General features: G+C 39.5%; 2 protein-coding genes across 2 annotated transcripts in view; one reads left to right on the top strand and one right to left on the bottom strand.

The window, feature by feature from the left end:
• Nucleotides 1-14,030, bottom strand: part of LOC106531811 (kinesin-1 heavy chain) — a 28,669-nt gene extending 14,639 nt beyond the window's left edge. Inside the window, exons 1-11 of the mRNA XM_014027733.1 lie at nucleotides 13,735-14,030; nucleotides 9,516-9,603; nucleotides 9,337-9,410; nucleotides 9,166-9,270; nucleotides 9,040-9,088; nucleotides 8,878-8,933; nucleotides 7,676-7,763; nucleotides 3,249-3,373; nucleotides 2,863-2,967; nucleotides 2,278-2,423; nucleotides 460-608 (exon numbers count right to left, since the gene is read on the bottom strand). Coding sequence (XP_013883187.1) covers nucleotides 460-608; nucleotides 2,278-2,423; nucleotides 2,863-2,967; nucleotides 3,249-3,373; nucleotides 7,676-7,763; nucleotides 8,878-8,933; nucleotides 9,040-9,088; nucleotides 9,166-9,270; nucleotides 9,337-9,410; nucleotides 9,516-9,603; nucleotides 13,735-13,860 — 1,111 coding nt within the window. The 5' untranslated portion in view covers nucleotides 13,861-14,030. The remainder of the gene's footprint in view (nucleotides 1-459; nucleotides 609-2,277; nucleotides 2,424-2,862; nucleotides 2,968-3,248; nucleotides 3,374-7,675; nucleotides 7,764-8,877; nucleotides 8,934-9,039; nucleotides 9,089-9,165; nucleotides 9,271-9,336; nucleotides 9,411-9,515; nucleotides 9,604-13,734) is intronic.
• Nucleotides 4,963-14,999, top strand: part of LOC106531814 (uncharacterized) — a 25,763-nt gene continuing 15,726 nt past the window's right edge. The window contains exon 1 of the mRNA XM_014027738.1: nucleotides 4,963-5,065. The gene's annotated coding sequence lies outside the window, so the exon portion shown is untranslated. The remainder of the gene's footprint in view (nucleotides 5,066-14,999) is intronic.

The raw sequence follows: 14,999 nt of genomic DNA, 5'->3' as shown, positions 1-14,999 counted from the left end.
TGTATGTTCTAAAATATAGAATTTATTGGAACTAAGTTGGAAAAATAAATATGAAGGTCATTTAAATGATAAAACATGAGGTAAAGTTCTACTTTTTTGTTGAATTGGTGCATTTTAAGTGTATTTATTTATTTATGGGTCAATTTATGTATTTCAGCTTTTATTTCTAATAATGACAGTTTTGATCCTCCATACTGGTACTGCTAGCACTTGATTGGCAACACCTGGGGGCACCAGAAGTTTAAAACAAGTGTCAATAACAGCAACAAAAGAAGCTAGAAATTTTGACAAATTTTTCATGTTCACAACCCTCATACTCAGCTGCTCATCCCACAAATGCATGTTCCTTACAAATGTGGCACCATTTAAAAGAGAAATTAACTGGCTTTCCAAAGGTTTAAAATTTATTGCCAAGATAAATAAATAGGGATATGGGGGAGGGGTGTCGGAGCCTCTTACCGCTCCTCCAACGGTTGAGCTCGTTCTCCAGCCAAGTGACTGTGTTTCTCAACGTCTTGTTTTTTTCTTTCTCTTTCTCCCACTTGTTCTTCCACTGCTCTGCGGTCAGTTCCACATTCAGACTCACGGTGTTCTTGATGGTCTTTGCTCTGTTGGGTAAAAACTGGAAAGATCAATGCAGGTTCATTCAGGTTGGACTCAGTTTTCCTGATCTACACAACTTATTGAAACTTAATTGGACTGATGCACGTTTGGCAAAACTCCTTCAGTCTGAACTCTTTTAAAAGTCTTCAGTTGATCCAAGTTGCTGCTGCTAGAGTTCTAATGAAAGTTGGAAGGAGGGATCATACTGTATTTCTCCAGTTTTAGCTTCTCTCCACTGGCTCCCTGTCAAATTCAGAATAGATTTTAAAATATTACTCCTAACATAAAAAACTCTTAACCAAGCTTCATCTTATTTTAAAGATCTTATTATTCCATATTTTCCTAACAGAGCCCTTCAYTCTCAGGCTACAGGTTTACTTATGGTTCCTAGAGTTATCAAACTTCTTTCTTGTGGAACCAACTTCCAGTTTCTGTTGTGCCGACACGTTACTGGGTGCGTCTACTTTTAAGACAAGAATTAAGACTTTCCTTTTTGATAAATCCTATAGTTAGGCTTAGGTTTCCTTAGTTATTCCTGAGTTATTACTTGTTTCTGGGCTTAGAATACTTCAGGATTTTGACTCTCTGCTGCTGTATTGAGTCTCTGTCCTCCACATGTTTGTTGTGATTATTTCTATCAATACTGTGTTTTCTTTGTCTCTTCCAGAGAAAAATACACCTGGATCAGTCCTCTGTGTCTGTCTCTCTTTCCTGTCCTTCAAACCCAGCCGGTCGAGGCAGATGGCCGCCTGTCCTGAGCCTGGTTCTGCTGGAGGTTTCTTCCTGTTAAAAGGGAGTTTTTCTTCTCCACTTACACCAACGGGCTGCTATGGATGGGAGAGTGTGATGAAGAAAAGATTCAACATAATCTGCTGGCTTCTTTAGATTGATTGTTTTCTTGTGTACAGTGCCCTGAGATCTCGTTTGTTGTGACTTGGCGCTATATAAAGAAACTGAATTGAATTGAAACAATTGAAGACATTGAAGATACTGTTTTGCTGTGTTTAGTCCACAAATAACATTTTTCCTGTTATTTTCCACTTTCCTGACACAATCTCCTGCTCCCTCACTTCATTCATTTTGCCTGCTCTGGTCCAGCTCTCTTGAGCCACATCAGGATGCAGCTACAGGTAACGTCTTCACTTGGTTGTTTCCAYGAAGCACAGACATGAGGCCAGTCTTGCTTCAGTTTCTCCACAATCAAGCCCGATCAGTGTGTACAAGGCCCACATCATGGTTACACTGCCTTCACCACCATGCTCCACCAAGAACCGCCAAGAAATGACTTTAATGTACTTGTGGGTCATAATCTGTCAGCCTTCACTGTTAAAAAAATAAAATCTAAATAATGCACTAATTGGACTGAGACTCGATATGGGCCGTTTCTTTTTATTAAATGACTCAGCATCAGCGACGGAATTAACATGATTGGAAAATCCCTCTCAATCTAAAGAAYAATGTTACTTTGTAATGATTATTGTGTGAAAGTTTGCTTGTTTGCTAAACCTAACCAAAGACTAAAATTGGTTTCAAAACTGGTGCATCCAGTATTTAGCCCAGCCCCCTCCTTCCAGCTCTGGTAAAGTAATGTTCATATACTCAGAAACACAGTGRCTCTGTCACCTTAAGGGAAATGGGTGTGTAATGTTAGAGTGTGTGTTTGTGCCTACATACCTCTGTCCAAACAGCAGTGTAGACTTGGTCTCTGCATCATTGAAAGACGAAGGTGAGCAGCAGATGACCATGGTGGTCCGACAGTTTCCTCCCAGGGAGTCCTGAAGGATCCGGGTCATTTTACTGTCTCTGTATGGGACGTAGCTCTGATAAAGGGCAGAATAAAAACCATCAGTCTTGATGTTTTCAAGCACTCACACCTGAAGATGGGGCTACTTAACCAGAGTTCAGCCAATGAGAGTTCAAAACCATCTTGTTAGGTTTGATTTTATTGTCTTTTCCCAGATTTTATTATTTTTATTTTATTGATTTTTTAAACTTTCATGTTTTAATATATCTGCTGCGTCAAGCACTTTAAATCTTTACGGATGTTTAACGTTCTTTACAAACAAAGATATACTGGATCCATACTAAATCTTTGATCCCATAACATGGGTCTGTTTGGGCTTTTTAAGTAAAAAATCAGTCCCTGATGGACATAAGCAGTTCCTTCACATTTGAAAACATTTTAAATGAATATGTGTCTTCATCATGGTTTCTGTTTGAAGGTTTATTTAGACCGATCGGCGCTGGGAGATGTCTCACCGAACCCTCAGCCAGAGCTGAGATGACGTTTCCCAACGACGACAAAGACTTGTTGATCATCTTTGCTTCATCCAGAACCGTGCCCTCTGCTCCAGTTTTACCCACCTTGGAGTCACAAACACAATAAAGCTCGAAAGCAAGCATTTCAAAGCAAGTGTAAATTTGACAAGTTAAATCACAAGAACTGCTTCCTGGAAAAGGTAGAACCATCTAATTACCATAATTACCTAAATGAAAGCAGTACAAAACATTATTTAATCAATATTATTAAGTGGCAGCTCTAACTGCACATAAATAAAACAGAGATGATTTTTTTTATTCTTAAAGACTATGAAGAGTGAGACAGTGAGGAATAAAGAATAAGGAGGAGTGAGACGATGCAGCACTTTTTCACTGCCAGCCAGATCGACGAGGTACAGCTTGCCGGTTAGTTTCTGCTCCGTCTGGGTGTTTTCCTGCTTGATGTTGATGAGGAAGATGCTGTGACTCCTGGAGCTGTGCTCGTTCATGTCTGACGTGCACAGAGAAACAAAAACAAACAAGAATAAAACAGGAAAACCTACAAACAGAGTTGTATGTCTGAAAATGATGCAATCTGTGTTTGTAGCTGTCATGAAGTACAGAGTGTGGAGAAAGAAGTAAAAGTATTTGTTCAAGTTAGGCTAATAAAGCGTTATAGGTTTATGCTCAGCACATGTGTTTTCTTGWTTTTCAGGCTTATAAAACAATGTTTCTCATAAACAACAAACTGGCATTCTAAAAGAATACATTAATTCAGTGGGTGGGCGATACTGGGGATTTTGGTATCAATCTGATACCAAGTAAATCCAGGGCTGGTATTGCAGATTCAGATACTTGTCAGGTCTGTTAAAYAATTCTGTGGTTTTGCCTTTAGTTAGTCATTTATGATCAAAGATTTAAGACAAATAAAAATGTTTTGTATTAACTAACTACAGCAATATAAAATAATGTAACAGTATAAAAATAATAAAATAATTACCCTATACGACTTGCAACTGTTTAAGAAAAAAGGTCACTAGTGTGAAATAACAAAAAAAGAAGCAACAATGTAACAATGTCAACAACACAACAATAAAATAACTTCTATGATGTAGAGGACTAATGACTAACTCCAAACAATTTGGAGCCTTTATTCCACTGACTTTATTTTGCAGTAATAGTGCAAATAAAACGTACACAAAATAAGTGATTTTATTACACTAGTATTGATCCAATACTGATACCCAGCTTGGTACTGATAAGCGATACGCCCACTCCTAAGCAAAGAATCTGTTAGAGCAGTAAATTAATGTTAATTAAAGTTGAATGCATTTTTGGAAGAAGTAAATGGACTGTACTTTTATAACACCTTTCTATCCATCCAGGACACTCAAACCACTTCACATTACAATCTGGGTCCTCATTTACCCATTCACACAGCCCTTTACTAGATCTCTACAAAGCTAACATATACAATCATCTATGGAGACTAATCAGTGCCAGTCACATTCATATACTGATGGGACACACATCAGAGGCATTAGGGGTGAAGTGTCTTGCCCAAGGACACAACAACTGAAGGCTGGTTTATACTTCTTGTCGCACGTCTTTTACCCCACCGCTGAGTGAAAAAAAGTTGCGCAACTTCCGTCTGCACTCCCGCTGTGATCCTCCGGTGACAGCCGTCCAATACATTGCCCCCAGWCAGCACTCCSAGACRCGGAGGTTGCGGCTCGGCGCGTGTGATTGGTTTAAAGTTTGTGGGCGTTTTTGTTTGGTGTATCACTCCGCTACCCGGTACTCGCTTCCAGAGGCCGGTTTTTGTTTGTAAACATGGATAATTTCAAAGAGAAATTCGCCGAGGCGGTCCGGAGGTACAAACATCTGTATGACTTCTCTACTGCRGAGTACAAGTAATGCCAAATGGCAAAAAATTCATGGAGGGAGATTGCAGAAACATTGCAAACTSTGTCTGCCGCAAACGGTGGCAGACTCTCCGTGACCGGTTTGCAAAGACCAAACGGAGAATGCAGGTCCGGAGCGGGGATCCTGGCGGGACCAATCCAGTTCCTCGTTATTTCTTTTTTGCCTTTTTTTTTTTTTTTTTTTTTTTTTTTTTTTTTTTTTGCTGGACATGTGCATTAAACACCAGGGGACGACAACAAACATGACAACATCTGACACAACGGACTCACAAATCGAGGTAATAAAACACCCTCACTAGGCCTACTTTTTAGAGAAAATGAAGTGATTTATACAGAAGCTTAAATATAAAATCACGCTTGTGTTGCTTGATGGAGGGATTACTATAATGTATCCCCCACGTCTTTTCCAAGTATAAACACTCGCTGCAGTCGGTGACACAAACGCAATTACGTCATCGCTGGGCTGCAGCCGCACCTCTTGCATGGAGTATCAGGGCTGGACTGGGACCAACAAATGGCCCTGGCATTTTCTGGTCCTGGCAGCCCACCATTATTTATATAATACGCAAATGGACACGACATACCAGAGGATGTGTTGCATGACGTGTTTCACAAGTTAAAGTGCAGCAGCCTACAAGGAAGAGAGTAACCATGTTAAAAACCTGATGAGCTCTTCTTCCACTCAGAGACTTTAATGTTCATGAGGTTCTGATGCTGTCAGTGGATCACAGAACAGATCAGACAACTGCTAAACCTAAAGTTTTCAGTCATAAAGGATTTCTTTAGGCCTGGTTAGCTCACCATGGTAACAGAGACTGAGTCTGAACCTAATTAGATCACCGTGGTAACAGAGACTGAACTCAGTTTTATCTTAACCTGTCAGTAAGAAGCTCTTTCTTTACCTGGTGACACTGAAAATATTACAATGTGACTGAAACAGTATTTATGTGTCATCACAGTTCTACCTGCTGCTGTAAGATTTTAAACTAACAGATCATCAAATGAAACAAAACTAAAACTTCCTCCTTCCTCAAAGTCAAATGTAGAGCTCTGATTCACATCTAAAGGTATCATTTTTAAATTTAATATACTACAGTGTATTATTCAGGGATGTATAGCATATTTTATTTAACATTTAGTGTAATAAACAAAACCCATGGATACTAATTTCAGGTCAAATTATTTCATTTGACCCAAACCTATTTATTTATTTCTTATATTTTAACATAAAAAATATAAAAATCTACTGTAAAACGTGAACACACTCACAGACCAACTTTTATCACATTTTATCTTAAGAAGCTGTTTCAGTAAAAAAAACCTGATGTGTTCATTTTAGTAAAGATCAGAAGCATAAATGAACCTGAACTGGACCATCAGTCTAACATTTATACAGCTGCTGATTCAATCAGACTGTTAATAAAAATATTCCTGTTCAAACAGTTCAACAAGCTGATCATTTCAAACACAACCTGGACATCATGAGAGAATAATTAGCTGATACATGGATCTACCTGCTGACAGCTGAATTTKTTACGAGTTTTCACAAATAAATCCTTAATTAAACTATGCACACTATTTTATATGCAGAACAATGATACAATATGTTTTTTTTTAACTCACCAGGTGAGGCTGTGCGTTTAGAGAAGCTGCAGTTAGCAGCAGCTTGAAGTCTATTAAACGTGTCCTGAAGGTTTAGGAGTTTATATTATTTTTAATTAAACTTGAACTGTGCAGGTTTTAGCTAACCAACAGCAGACGGGACATGTCCGCTCCCAGAGCTAGCTGCTCTTTTTTTTCTCCCCCCTCCCCGGTTTTATTTAACATACGGTCGGTCGGTCAGATATTTTTGTGGCTTGTTGAGGGAAATATGTTGCTCATTTTTGCACATTTTGCTGTGTCCACTTGGGACCTTACTTTCCAACTCCAGACCGGCAACTTCTGGCAGGATTTATAAGTTTTGGTTGAAAAGGGGCGGGTCTTTCCGGCCCGCCGAGGAGTGCTGAGAGATTTCATTGGCTTAGCTCATGTCGATCATGAAAATCAACCAATAGGCCGTCGCGATCGACAAAAAATGTTTATATATATATATTTTTTAGGTTCATGACAGACCCGGACCGGCCCATAGGGCATTGCCCGGTACGCCAGATGGTCAGTCCAGCCCTGTAGTATAAACAAACCTTGAGACAGCTGGATGGGGGATTGAACCGGCAACCTACCGGTTCCAGAATGACTCCCCTAACCACTCTACCACAGCTGCCCRCAGAAGTGGGGGAGTGGAGAAGGGTGGGGGGAGGGGAAGGGGGCTCAGCTTGCCTTAGAAATAAGAAAAGGTGGGCTCTGAAGAACCACTGCATTAGTTCATAATGAACTGCTGACTGTTGCATGACACTGTTTGTTTTGTTTGTTGCTGTTTGTTCAACTGAGCTTTTGTGTTATTATACAAATGTATGAGAGGAGCAGAGAACATGTTTCTGCCAGCTGTGCTAAAAGGCTGCAACTGTATCGCTTCACCAGATCAGCCTGGACAACCACTTGTTTTTCTTTTTTTCCATCCTCAATAAGTGATGTCACAGATAACAAGAAACAAGTGAAAACATGCTTCTCTGTCTACTGTTAACTATTTGACAGAACATATTCAAAAATGACCAGACTATCTCTTTAAATGCCTCATTAGTTCAAAGACCCTCGTCTTTTGTTTCAGACGTAAACTCTAGACATTTAGTTTGGAGTGCTATTGCTTCTTCCAGCCCAGAACACAAGGTGTGCGATGTGCAGAGCCCAGCCAGCRCCCTGGCTGCTGGGAGTGTGGTGGCAGTCAGGAGACTTGGTGAGGCTGAACCCATGAGAGGCAGCACCACTGAAGGCACCCTGTGTACAAAACTCACTTGTGACGGCCACGTGTCTGTTGTTTTTGCCTTCGTCTATGGCGTCCATGACCTCCTCGGGGCTGCACACAAATCGCTCCGTACACCCCTGAGGACGAACGCACAAAACAAAAAATACTGTGTGAACTGATCGCACAGCAGAGTGGCTGAACACAGATACGCTTTTTTATATATATAACCAGAAGAAGATGTTACCTCAGGAAATAATTTAATAGGAAGACTTGTGGAAAGAAAGAGACCTTAATAGTTGATCTTCAAAGTATTTTTAGCTTTTATCATCTGATCGTGTAAATACTGCACAACAGAGCAAAGTGAAAAGCATTTATAAGGTTTTATTTAGGTGTTTTTGAGCTTCTCTGTCACAAATAAGGCATCTAAAAGGAAAGGGCTGAGCTCAATATCTGTTAAATTCCCTGCCCTATAACCATGTTTGTGTTGGTTCACGTGGTGTATATCTTGAACTACATTTAAAAATAGATTTGTTGGATTTACTCAAACAAATTATGTCGACTGGTTTCACTCAATTAAACTGAGTACACGTAACACATTTACTTTACATTTACTTTTAAAGTAAATGCAAAAATTGCTTCACATTCATTCAATTCAGTTGAGTGGAACCAGTTAATAATATCAATTATGCACAATAATTTATTTGAGTAAATCCAACACATATGATTTTTGAGTGTGACTGAAAAAGTCCTTCAGCTGTAGATATAAGTAATATTATTGTTTTCCAAAAGTTTCACTTAAACCCAGACAGTGGTTTGTTAAATATTTTGTTTACAGACTAAAACAAAAGTTGACCCCAAATGGTTACTGATTAAATTTTAAACAAAGATGTTGCACAATCTATGCTCAGAACATGTGTTGAGGATTAGTCTCAGCTACCACCACATCAAACTGTAGGTTAATATCTGTGAAACTGACAGAATGAAAGCCCTTAATGGGTTTTTTAAGCTCAGCTGACTGTGGCAGCCACCTAGAACTGGGCTACCTCCAAATGTTAATCACCTGTAGGGGTTCACCCAATGCCTACTTTGTGCAAATTTCATTCAAATTTGCCCAGTGCTTTGTGAGATATTTTGCTAACAGACAGGCAAAAGCAAAAAGAAAAAATAATAATCATCATCATCCACCTCCACCTGTTTGCAGCAGGAGATAAGTAAACAACCAACAGGTGAAAAAGTTGCGTCACAGCTCACCTTGACATACGGCACTCTGTTCTTATCCTCGTGTACAGAGAGGTTCATTTTTGATACTACACAAGGAGATTAAAGTAAATGTCACACTTTTAATGCATTCTGCTGTCTGTATCAGCATTTGAAAAGACAACAAAACAAATTTCAAGAAGCCACAGTACATACCGTCTAACAAGTCTCTAATTTTGTCCAAATAGATTTCAAAATAGGAAACCTGTAGAAGCAAAATAAACCCGTCAGTTTTATGTGTTTTATCTGAACTCTGGATCGTTTATCTGGAGGATGACGGACTTTGATGTGGAACTCCAGGTTCTCGTCCATAGAATAAATGTAGTTGAAGATGTCCTGCACGATTCTAGGAATGATTCCCATCATTTCAGAGTCATGAAGTTTCCCCTGCAGCAGATAAAAATGAATAAATATACAATCATAAGATAAGTGCAGTTGCATGCTTCAAATTACCTCCATTGTGTGTGTTTTGCCAGATGACGTCTGCCCATAAGCAAAAATAGTTCCATTGTATCCGTCCAGCACATCTGTTTGAACAAAACAATTAACAATGTCCAAATGAATAATTTGCTTTGGATGTATGAAGCTTTATTTAGTCATTTGTCTTTATTTAAGTGTCTTATTGTTTCTACCTTTGACGATCTTCTGAGCCACGGCATTATAGAACTGCACCTGAGTTGTGTTGGACTGGAACACACGGTCAAAGTAGTATGGTTTACCCTGCGAGCAAAAAGAAATACTTTGCTACTGATCTGTAACTAAAGATCCACTGAATGATAACAAATCCAAAACAATTTTCTCAATATAAACTGTCCCTTTTCACAAAAAAAATAAAGGTAAATGTAGTGTCCACCAAGTCCTGAAACTGTTCCTGGAGTCAACCCACTTCACATATGGGGGACAATATTATAGGCAGAAACGTGGGTGTACTATGGGCTTCACAGTTACTCCTGTTTTGCAAAACTGTACATGGAGGAGGTGGAAAAGAGAGCTCTGATGTCCTTTACAGGGACACCGCCGAGTCATTGGTTCAGATATGTTGACGACACCTGGGTTAAAATTAAATCCCAAGAAGTCCAACATTTCACTGATCACATCAACTCTGTGGATAAATATATAAAGTTCACACAAGAGGATGTGAAAGATGGCAGGTTGGTGTTCCTGGACTATGACGTCAGTCTCCGATGGAGGACAGTTGGAAACTGATGTGTATCACAAACCCACCCATATAGACCAGTATTTGCGTTTTGATTCCCACCACCCACTGGAACACAAGTTAGGAGTGATCAGGACTCTGTACCACAGAGCAGACAGTGTCCCTACAAACCCAGGAGCCAGGGAGAAAGAGAAGTCACACACAAGACAGGCCCTGGAGCAGTGAGGTTATCCTAACTGGGCTTTTCTGAAAGCAGACAAGAAACCCAAACAGGATTCCAGCCAACAACCAGCTGAAAATGAAGACCCTAAACCCAGACCCAAACCAGTCGTCATTCCATATGTGGCGGGAGTTTCAGAGAAACTGAGACGTTTATTCCCTAAACATGATGTCCCAGTGGCTTTCAAACCCCAAAACACGTTGTGACAAAGATTAGTTCACCCCAAAGATCCAGCTCCCTGACAAAAACAGAGTAATATAGTATATGCTGTTAAGTGTCAGGAGGACTGTGATCAGTCATACATTGGGGAAACAAAACAGCCACTGTTCAAAAGAATGAGCCAACACAGACGAGTTACATCATCAGGCCAGGACTCTGCAGTTTATACTCATCTACAGGCCAGGACTCTGCAGTTTACACTCATCTACAGGCCAGGACTCTGCAGTTTACACTCATCTACAGGCCAGGACTCTGCAGTTTACACTCATCTACAGGTCAGCAGTCACTCTTTCAGGGATGAAGATGTTCTCATCCTTGATAGAGAGGAACACTGGTTTGAAAGAGGAGTAAAGGAAGCCATTTTTATGAAACCGTTCACCAATAAACAGAGTTGGAGGCCTTCGTATCCAGTTGTCCCCCTCCTATAATGCTGTTATTGCAAGTATGACTCAGCCCCTGGTGATAATCAGGGTACTGATGGTCCTATTTTGCATGGGAACCAACAGTTTTGATTGTCATCATTAAACCTCTTTGTTCACCATGTGGAGGCAGTGCTTATTAGGCTGAGTTTACCTGAAAGTCCTCAGACTGATGTAGTGTCTTGGAAGAGAGACAAAACCTTTCATTAAAAGAACCCGTCCAGACCTTTTACTAATAAGAAAAAAAGTAAGCATTATTGCCCAATTTTAAAGATGCAGAATTGTGTACACATGTACAGTCATTAAATGCTTTGAAAATTTTTGATAGTGGCCAACAGTGGTGTGGCTTTCTTCCTGATCATGGAACAGTGGAACAGATCTTGGGGAATGCTGGAGAATCCATGGGAGTTTGACACTCTGGTCCACATGTGTATGATAGACTTGGAGAACGTTTAGGACCCTGTTCCCCATAATATTTTGTGGGCTGCTGTACAAGTAAAAGGTGCCAGGGTTGTTTCTAAAGACCAGGTCTCTGCATGACTAAAGCATTGACTCTGTCTGCACACTTGATACAAAGTCAAGTTTATTCTCAGGTTAGACTCAGAGCCATCCCTCATTTCTGATCCTGTTTGTGGTGTTCCTGGACTGGATCTCATGCAGTCATAGAGAGGATGGTGTCTGCTTTAACAGCCAGAAGATCTGATCTGCTTTTTGCCCATGGAATGGTTCTGATGGTGTCTTCAAGCCATGACCTTCAGCATGCACTGGGGCAGTTCACAGCAGAGTAAAGCAGCTGAGAAGGCTATGGTTCATAACTTAAAAGAAAAAAAAGAAGCCTTTTGGTCAAGGATGAGACTTTGCCTCCATAGGAAGAGTTCAGGTATTTCAAAGTTTTGTTCACAAGTGATGTTAGGATGAAGCAAGAGACAAAATATTACATTATGGCCTTATCTGCAGTAGTGAGGATGTTGCTTCAGCCTGTCATAGTGAAAAAAGAGCTGAACTGAAAGGAAAATGTTTTACTTACCCATCAATGATCCAACTTTCATTCATGAAATATGGATCATGCAGAGAAGAACAAGATCCAGGATACAAGCGGCTGAAAAGAGCTTCTTGGTGGCTCAGTCTTGGACAAAGGATGAGGAGCTTTGTTATCTGGGAGGATCTTGAAATAGAGCCAGTGCTGCTCTACATCAAAAACAGTCAGCTGAGGTGGTTCAAGCATCTGACTAGGATGCTTCTTAGATGCTCCCTGTTGGATGTTTTCCAGGTACATGGAATGGAAGAAGACCTTGAACTATCTGGAGAAATTATGTGTCCTCACTGACTTAAGAATTCAGTGGAATCCCTCTGAAGGAGCTGGAGAGTGTATGGATGGATTTTTTGCCTTTTGTACTTTTAACAGCTTGTAAATTTCTAGGAAATAAGGAAACTGGTTGTTGGAGTTTTTGAATGTGAACGTTGTCAAACGGTTGTCTGGTGTACATCTCTAGTTGTTCAACAGTTCTGGGTCATTGTTTTGCTTTTTGAAAGCAGATGTGTAAACTGCCCATGCCAGAGGTACTCATGCACCCCCATACCATCAGAGAGGCTCATTCATATATGGATTCTTCTATCCATGATAGAGATTTAATCAGCACTTGTGAACAGCACAGCCACGTTAGGCCACGTTCACACTGCAGGTCTCAATGCTCAAGTCAGATTTTCTGCAAAAAATAAATTTTTTTGGCATCAATATTCATGTTATATTTTAAATATGACATCCATCCGACTCCATTGTGAACTCGACACAGCCCTGATGCACCCCGCAGGTGTAGAAGATGACATCACATTTAGCTTGTTGTGTACAGAAGTAACTAAACATGGATGCTACATGTTAGCATGTACAGTTGTTCAATCAGAGCAGATTAAATAATTATCTGACATGCTTGTATAGTTTAATCACGTATCTTTAGGATCAATACAGTCAGAAACTGATGCTGCTGTTGTATGTTTTTGTGTATTCTCAGTCATCCAGGACATGGAAAATTAAAAGAACAAAGAGGAAGCAACAAGACTTCTGTTCCTTAGCTGAAGATGGGTGGAGCTACAAGATTTATACATGACTTGAGGTTAATATATTCATTGATCTGCTCACCCCCACCTCACTGATTTAAAAGTCAGAGGAAATGAGATATAGTGTTCAGTCTGCTGTCGTTTCGAAAAACATCAGAAATGTATCAGATTCAGAACCACATACTGAAAAGACCTGGGTCAGACAAAAAAATCAGGTTTCTCACATTCAGACTGTTATGAAAAAAATACTGATATGGTCACATTGGCCTGCAGTGTGACAGTGATTTGTGGAAGCATTCCTTTGGAGCCAGATGTGCACTGATGTTCTAAACAGAATCAGACCTACTGTTTCTTATTTATATCACCTACATTTACAGACTTTTGCTGCCCCTGTCCCAAAGTTTCATATTAAACAAAATATAAGAGATTTTATAATTATTGCATTCTGTTTTTACCTACATTTTACACAAAATCTCTATTTGAGTTGTGATTGTACATAAGTTCCTAATTACTTTCTTTTGTTCACCCTTTAAACAATGCAGTAGGTGAAGTACATCCTGCATTAAAAACAATCTAAAATCAAGAAAACTGTTGAAAACTATCTTACAGAAATCATGTCAGCACTGGCTACTGATGAGGAAAAAATCTATGATCAATGCAAACTTTAACTGTATAGAAGCTTCTTCATACATTGTGTCAATGTCCTATCATATCCTGTTAAAACTAAACTGACTCCCAGCAAACATGATATTCTGATCGGCAGAGAAGCCTTAGACACTCACCGCTATCTGCACACAGTCCTCCCCCACAAACTTGGGGATGTACTTGTCCCCCCGGGCCACCTCGGAGCTGTTCAGCGGCCTGAAGCGACACATCACCTTGATGGTGCACTCCGCCGGGTCTGCCATCTCCGTCCTCCCAGAGCAGGCTGACGGAGCAGCACAGCAGCAGGGAGAGACACGCCACAGGATGGGGTGGACCTCTCAGCTGCTGTTCAGCTGACTGCCAGCTAATCCTTACAGCGACTAACTGGATTTTACTTTTTTACTGCACTCATAAGATTAGGGCTCCTCAAGCTGGCAGCTGCTGTTCAGCCAAGACAAAAAGTAAAACATCTGCTTTGTTTGAGTCATATTTAGAGCTCCGCAAAGCTACAAAAAAAGTGATGTCCTTTAAAAAAAAAGAGGCATATTCTCACATCTGAAACTGATCTTAAAAAAATAAAAGACAATGAAAAAAGGTTTATGGATGTTTGAAGCTTTTGTTAGAGAAGCAGAACCAAAGGATGTCTAACAGAACCATGACATGGCTGTGGGAAACTATTAATAACTACAGCAAACTTTTATTATTACTGTTGTTGCGTAATCTTTAATACTTTAAAAGGTTCAAATTAAAATCAAATCTTGACTTTTCTTATTTTGTTTAAATTACAAAAATACTGTACCATTAAACATTTGAGCTTGAGATGTATAGTAATAAGTACATTTAATTTGTTAAAGTACTTTAAAAGATTTTTGAGGATTTGAGGAAGTATTTTTTAATCACAGCTTTCAGTTTAATTTTGTTACATTTTAAACCTAAAAATGATACTTTGATTTAAAATTTAACACCTAGTTAGATGTTAAAATTTCAATATGGGATCTTGAGGGACTACAAATGAAAAGTAGCCTTCATGGCTAATTCTGGCATTATGTTTAAAGTGCACTGTCCCTTCTTAAACAACAACACATGACAGAACACATCATGAAAGGAGTTGTTCATGCACTCTAAAAATGAAGTGTTGAATTTACTCAACCAAGTTTGGTCAACTGGCTCTATTAAAAGTAAAGAAATTCAGTTTACTCAACTCGATTAAGGTGAACCAGTTTGGTTTAGTGAATTCAACACTTTATTTCTTAGAGTGCATGTGTAAATGTACTTTTACTTTTACTTTCTTGATTATTGTAAGCAGTTTTATGACTTTTACCTACGTAAATACAGCGGGTAAAATAAGTATTCAACACGTCACCATTTTTCTCAGTAAATATATTACTAGAGGTGATAATGA

The sequence above is a fragment of the Austrofundulus limnaeus genome, unplaced genomic scaffold (assembly GCF_001266775.1).
Source record: "Austrofundulus limnaeus strain Quisiro unplaced genomic scaffold, Austrofundulus_limnaeus-1.0 Scaffold679, whole genome shotgun sequence".
Classification (NCBI taxonomy): domain Eukaryota; kingdom Metazoa; phylum Chordata; class Actinopteri; order Cyprinodontiformes; family Rivulidae; genus Austrofundulus; species Austrofundulus limnaeus.
This window is presented reverse-complemented; position numbering and strand designations above follow the sequence as displayed.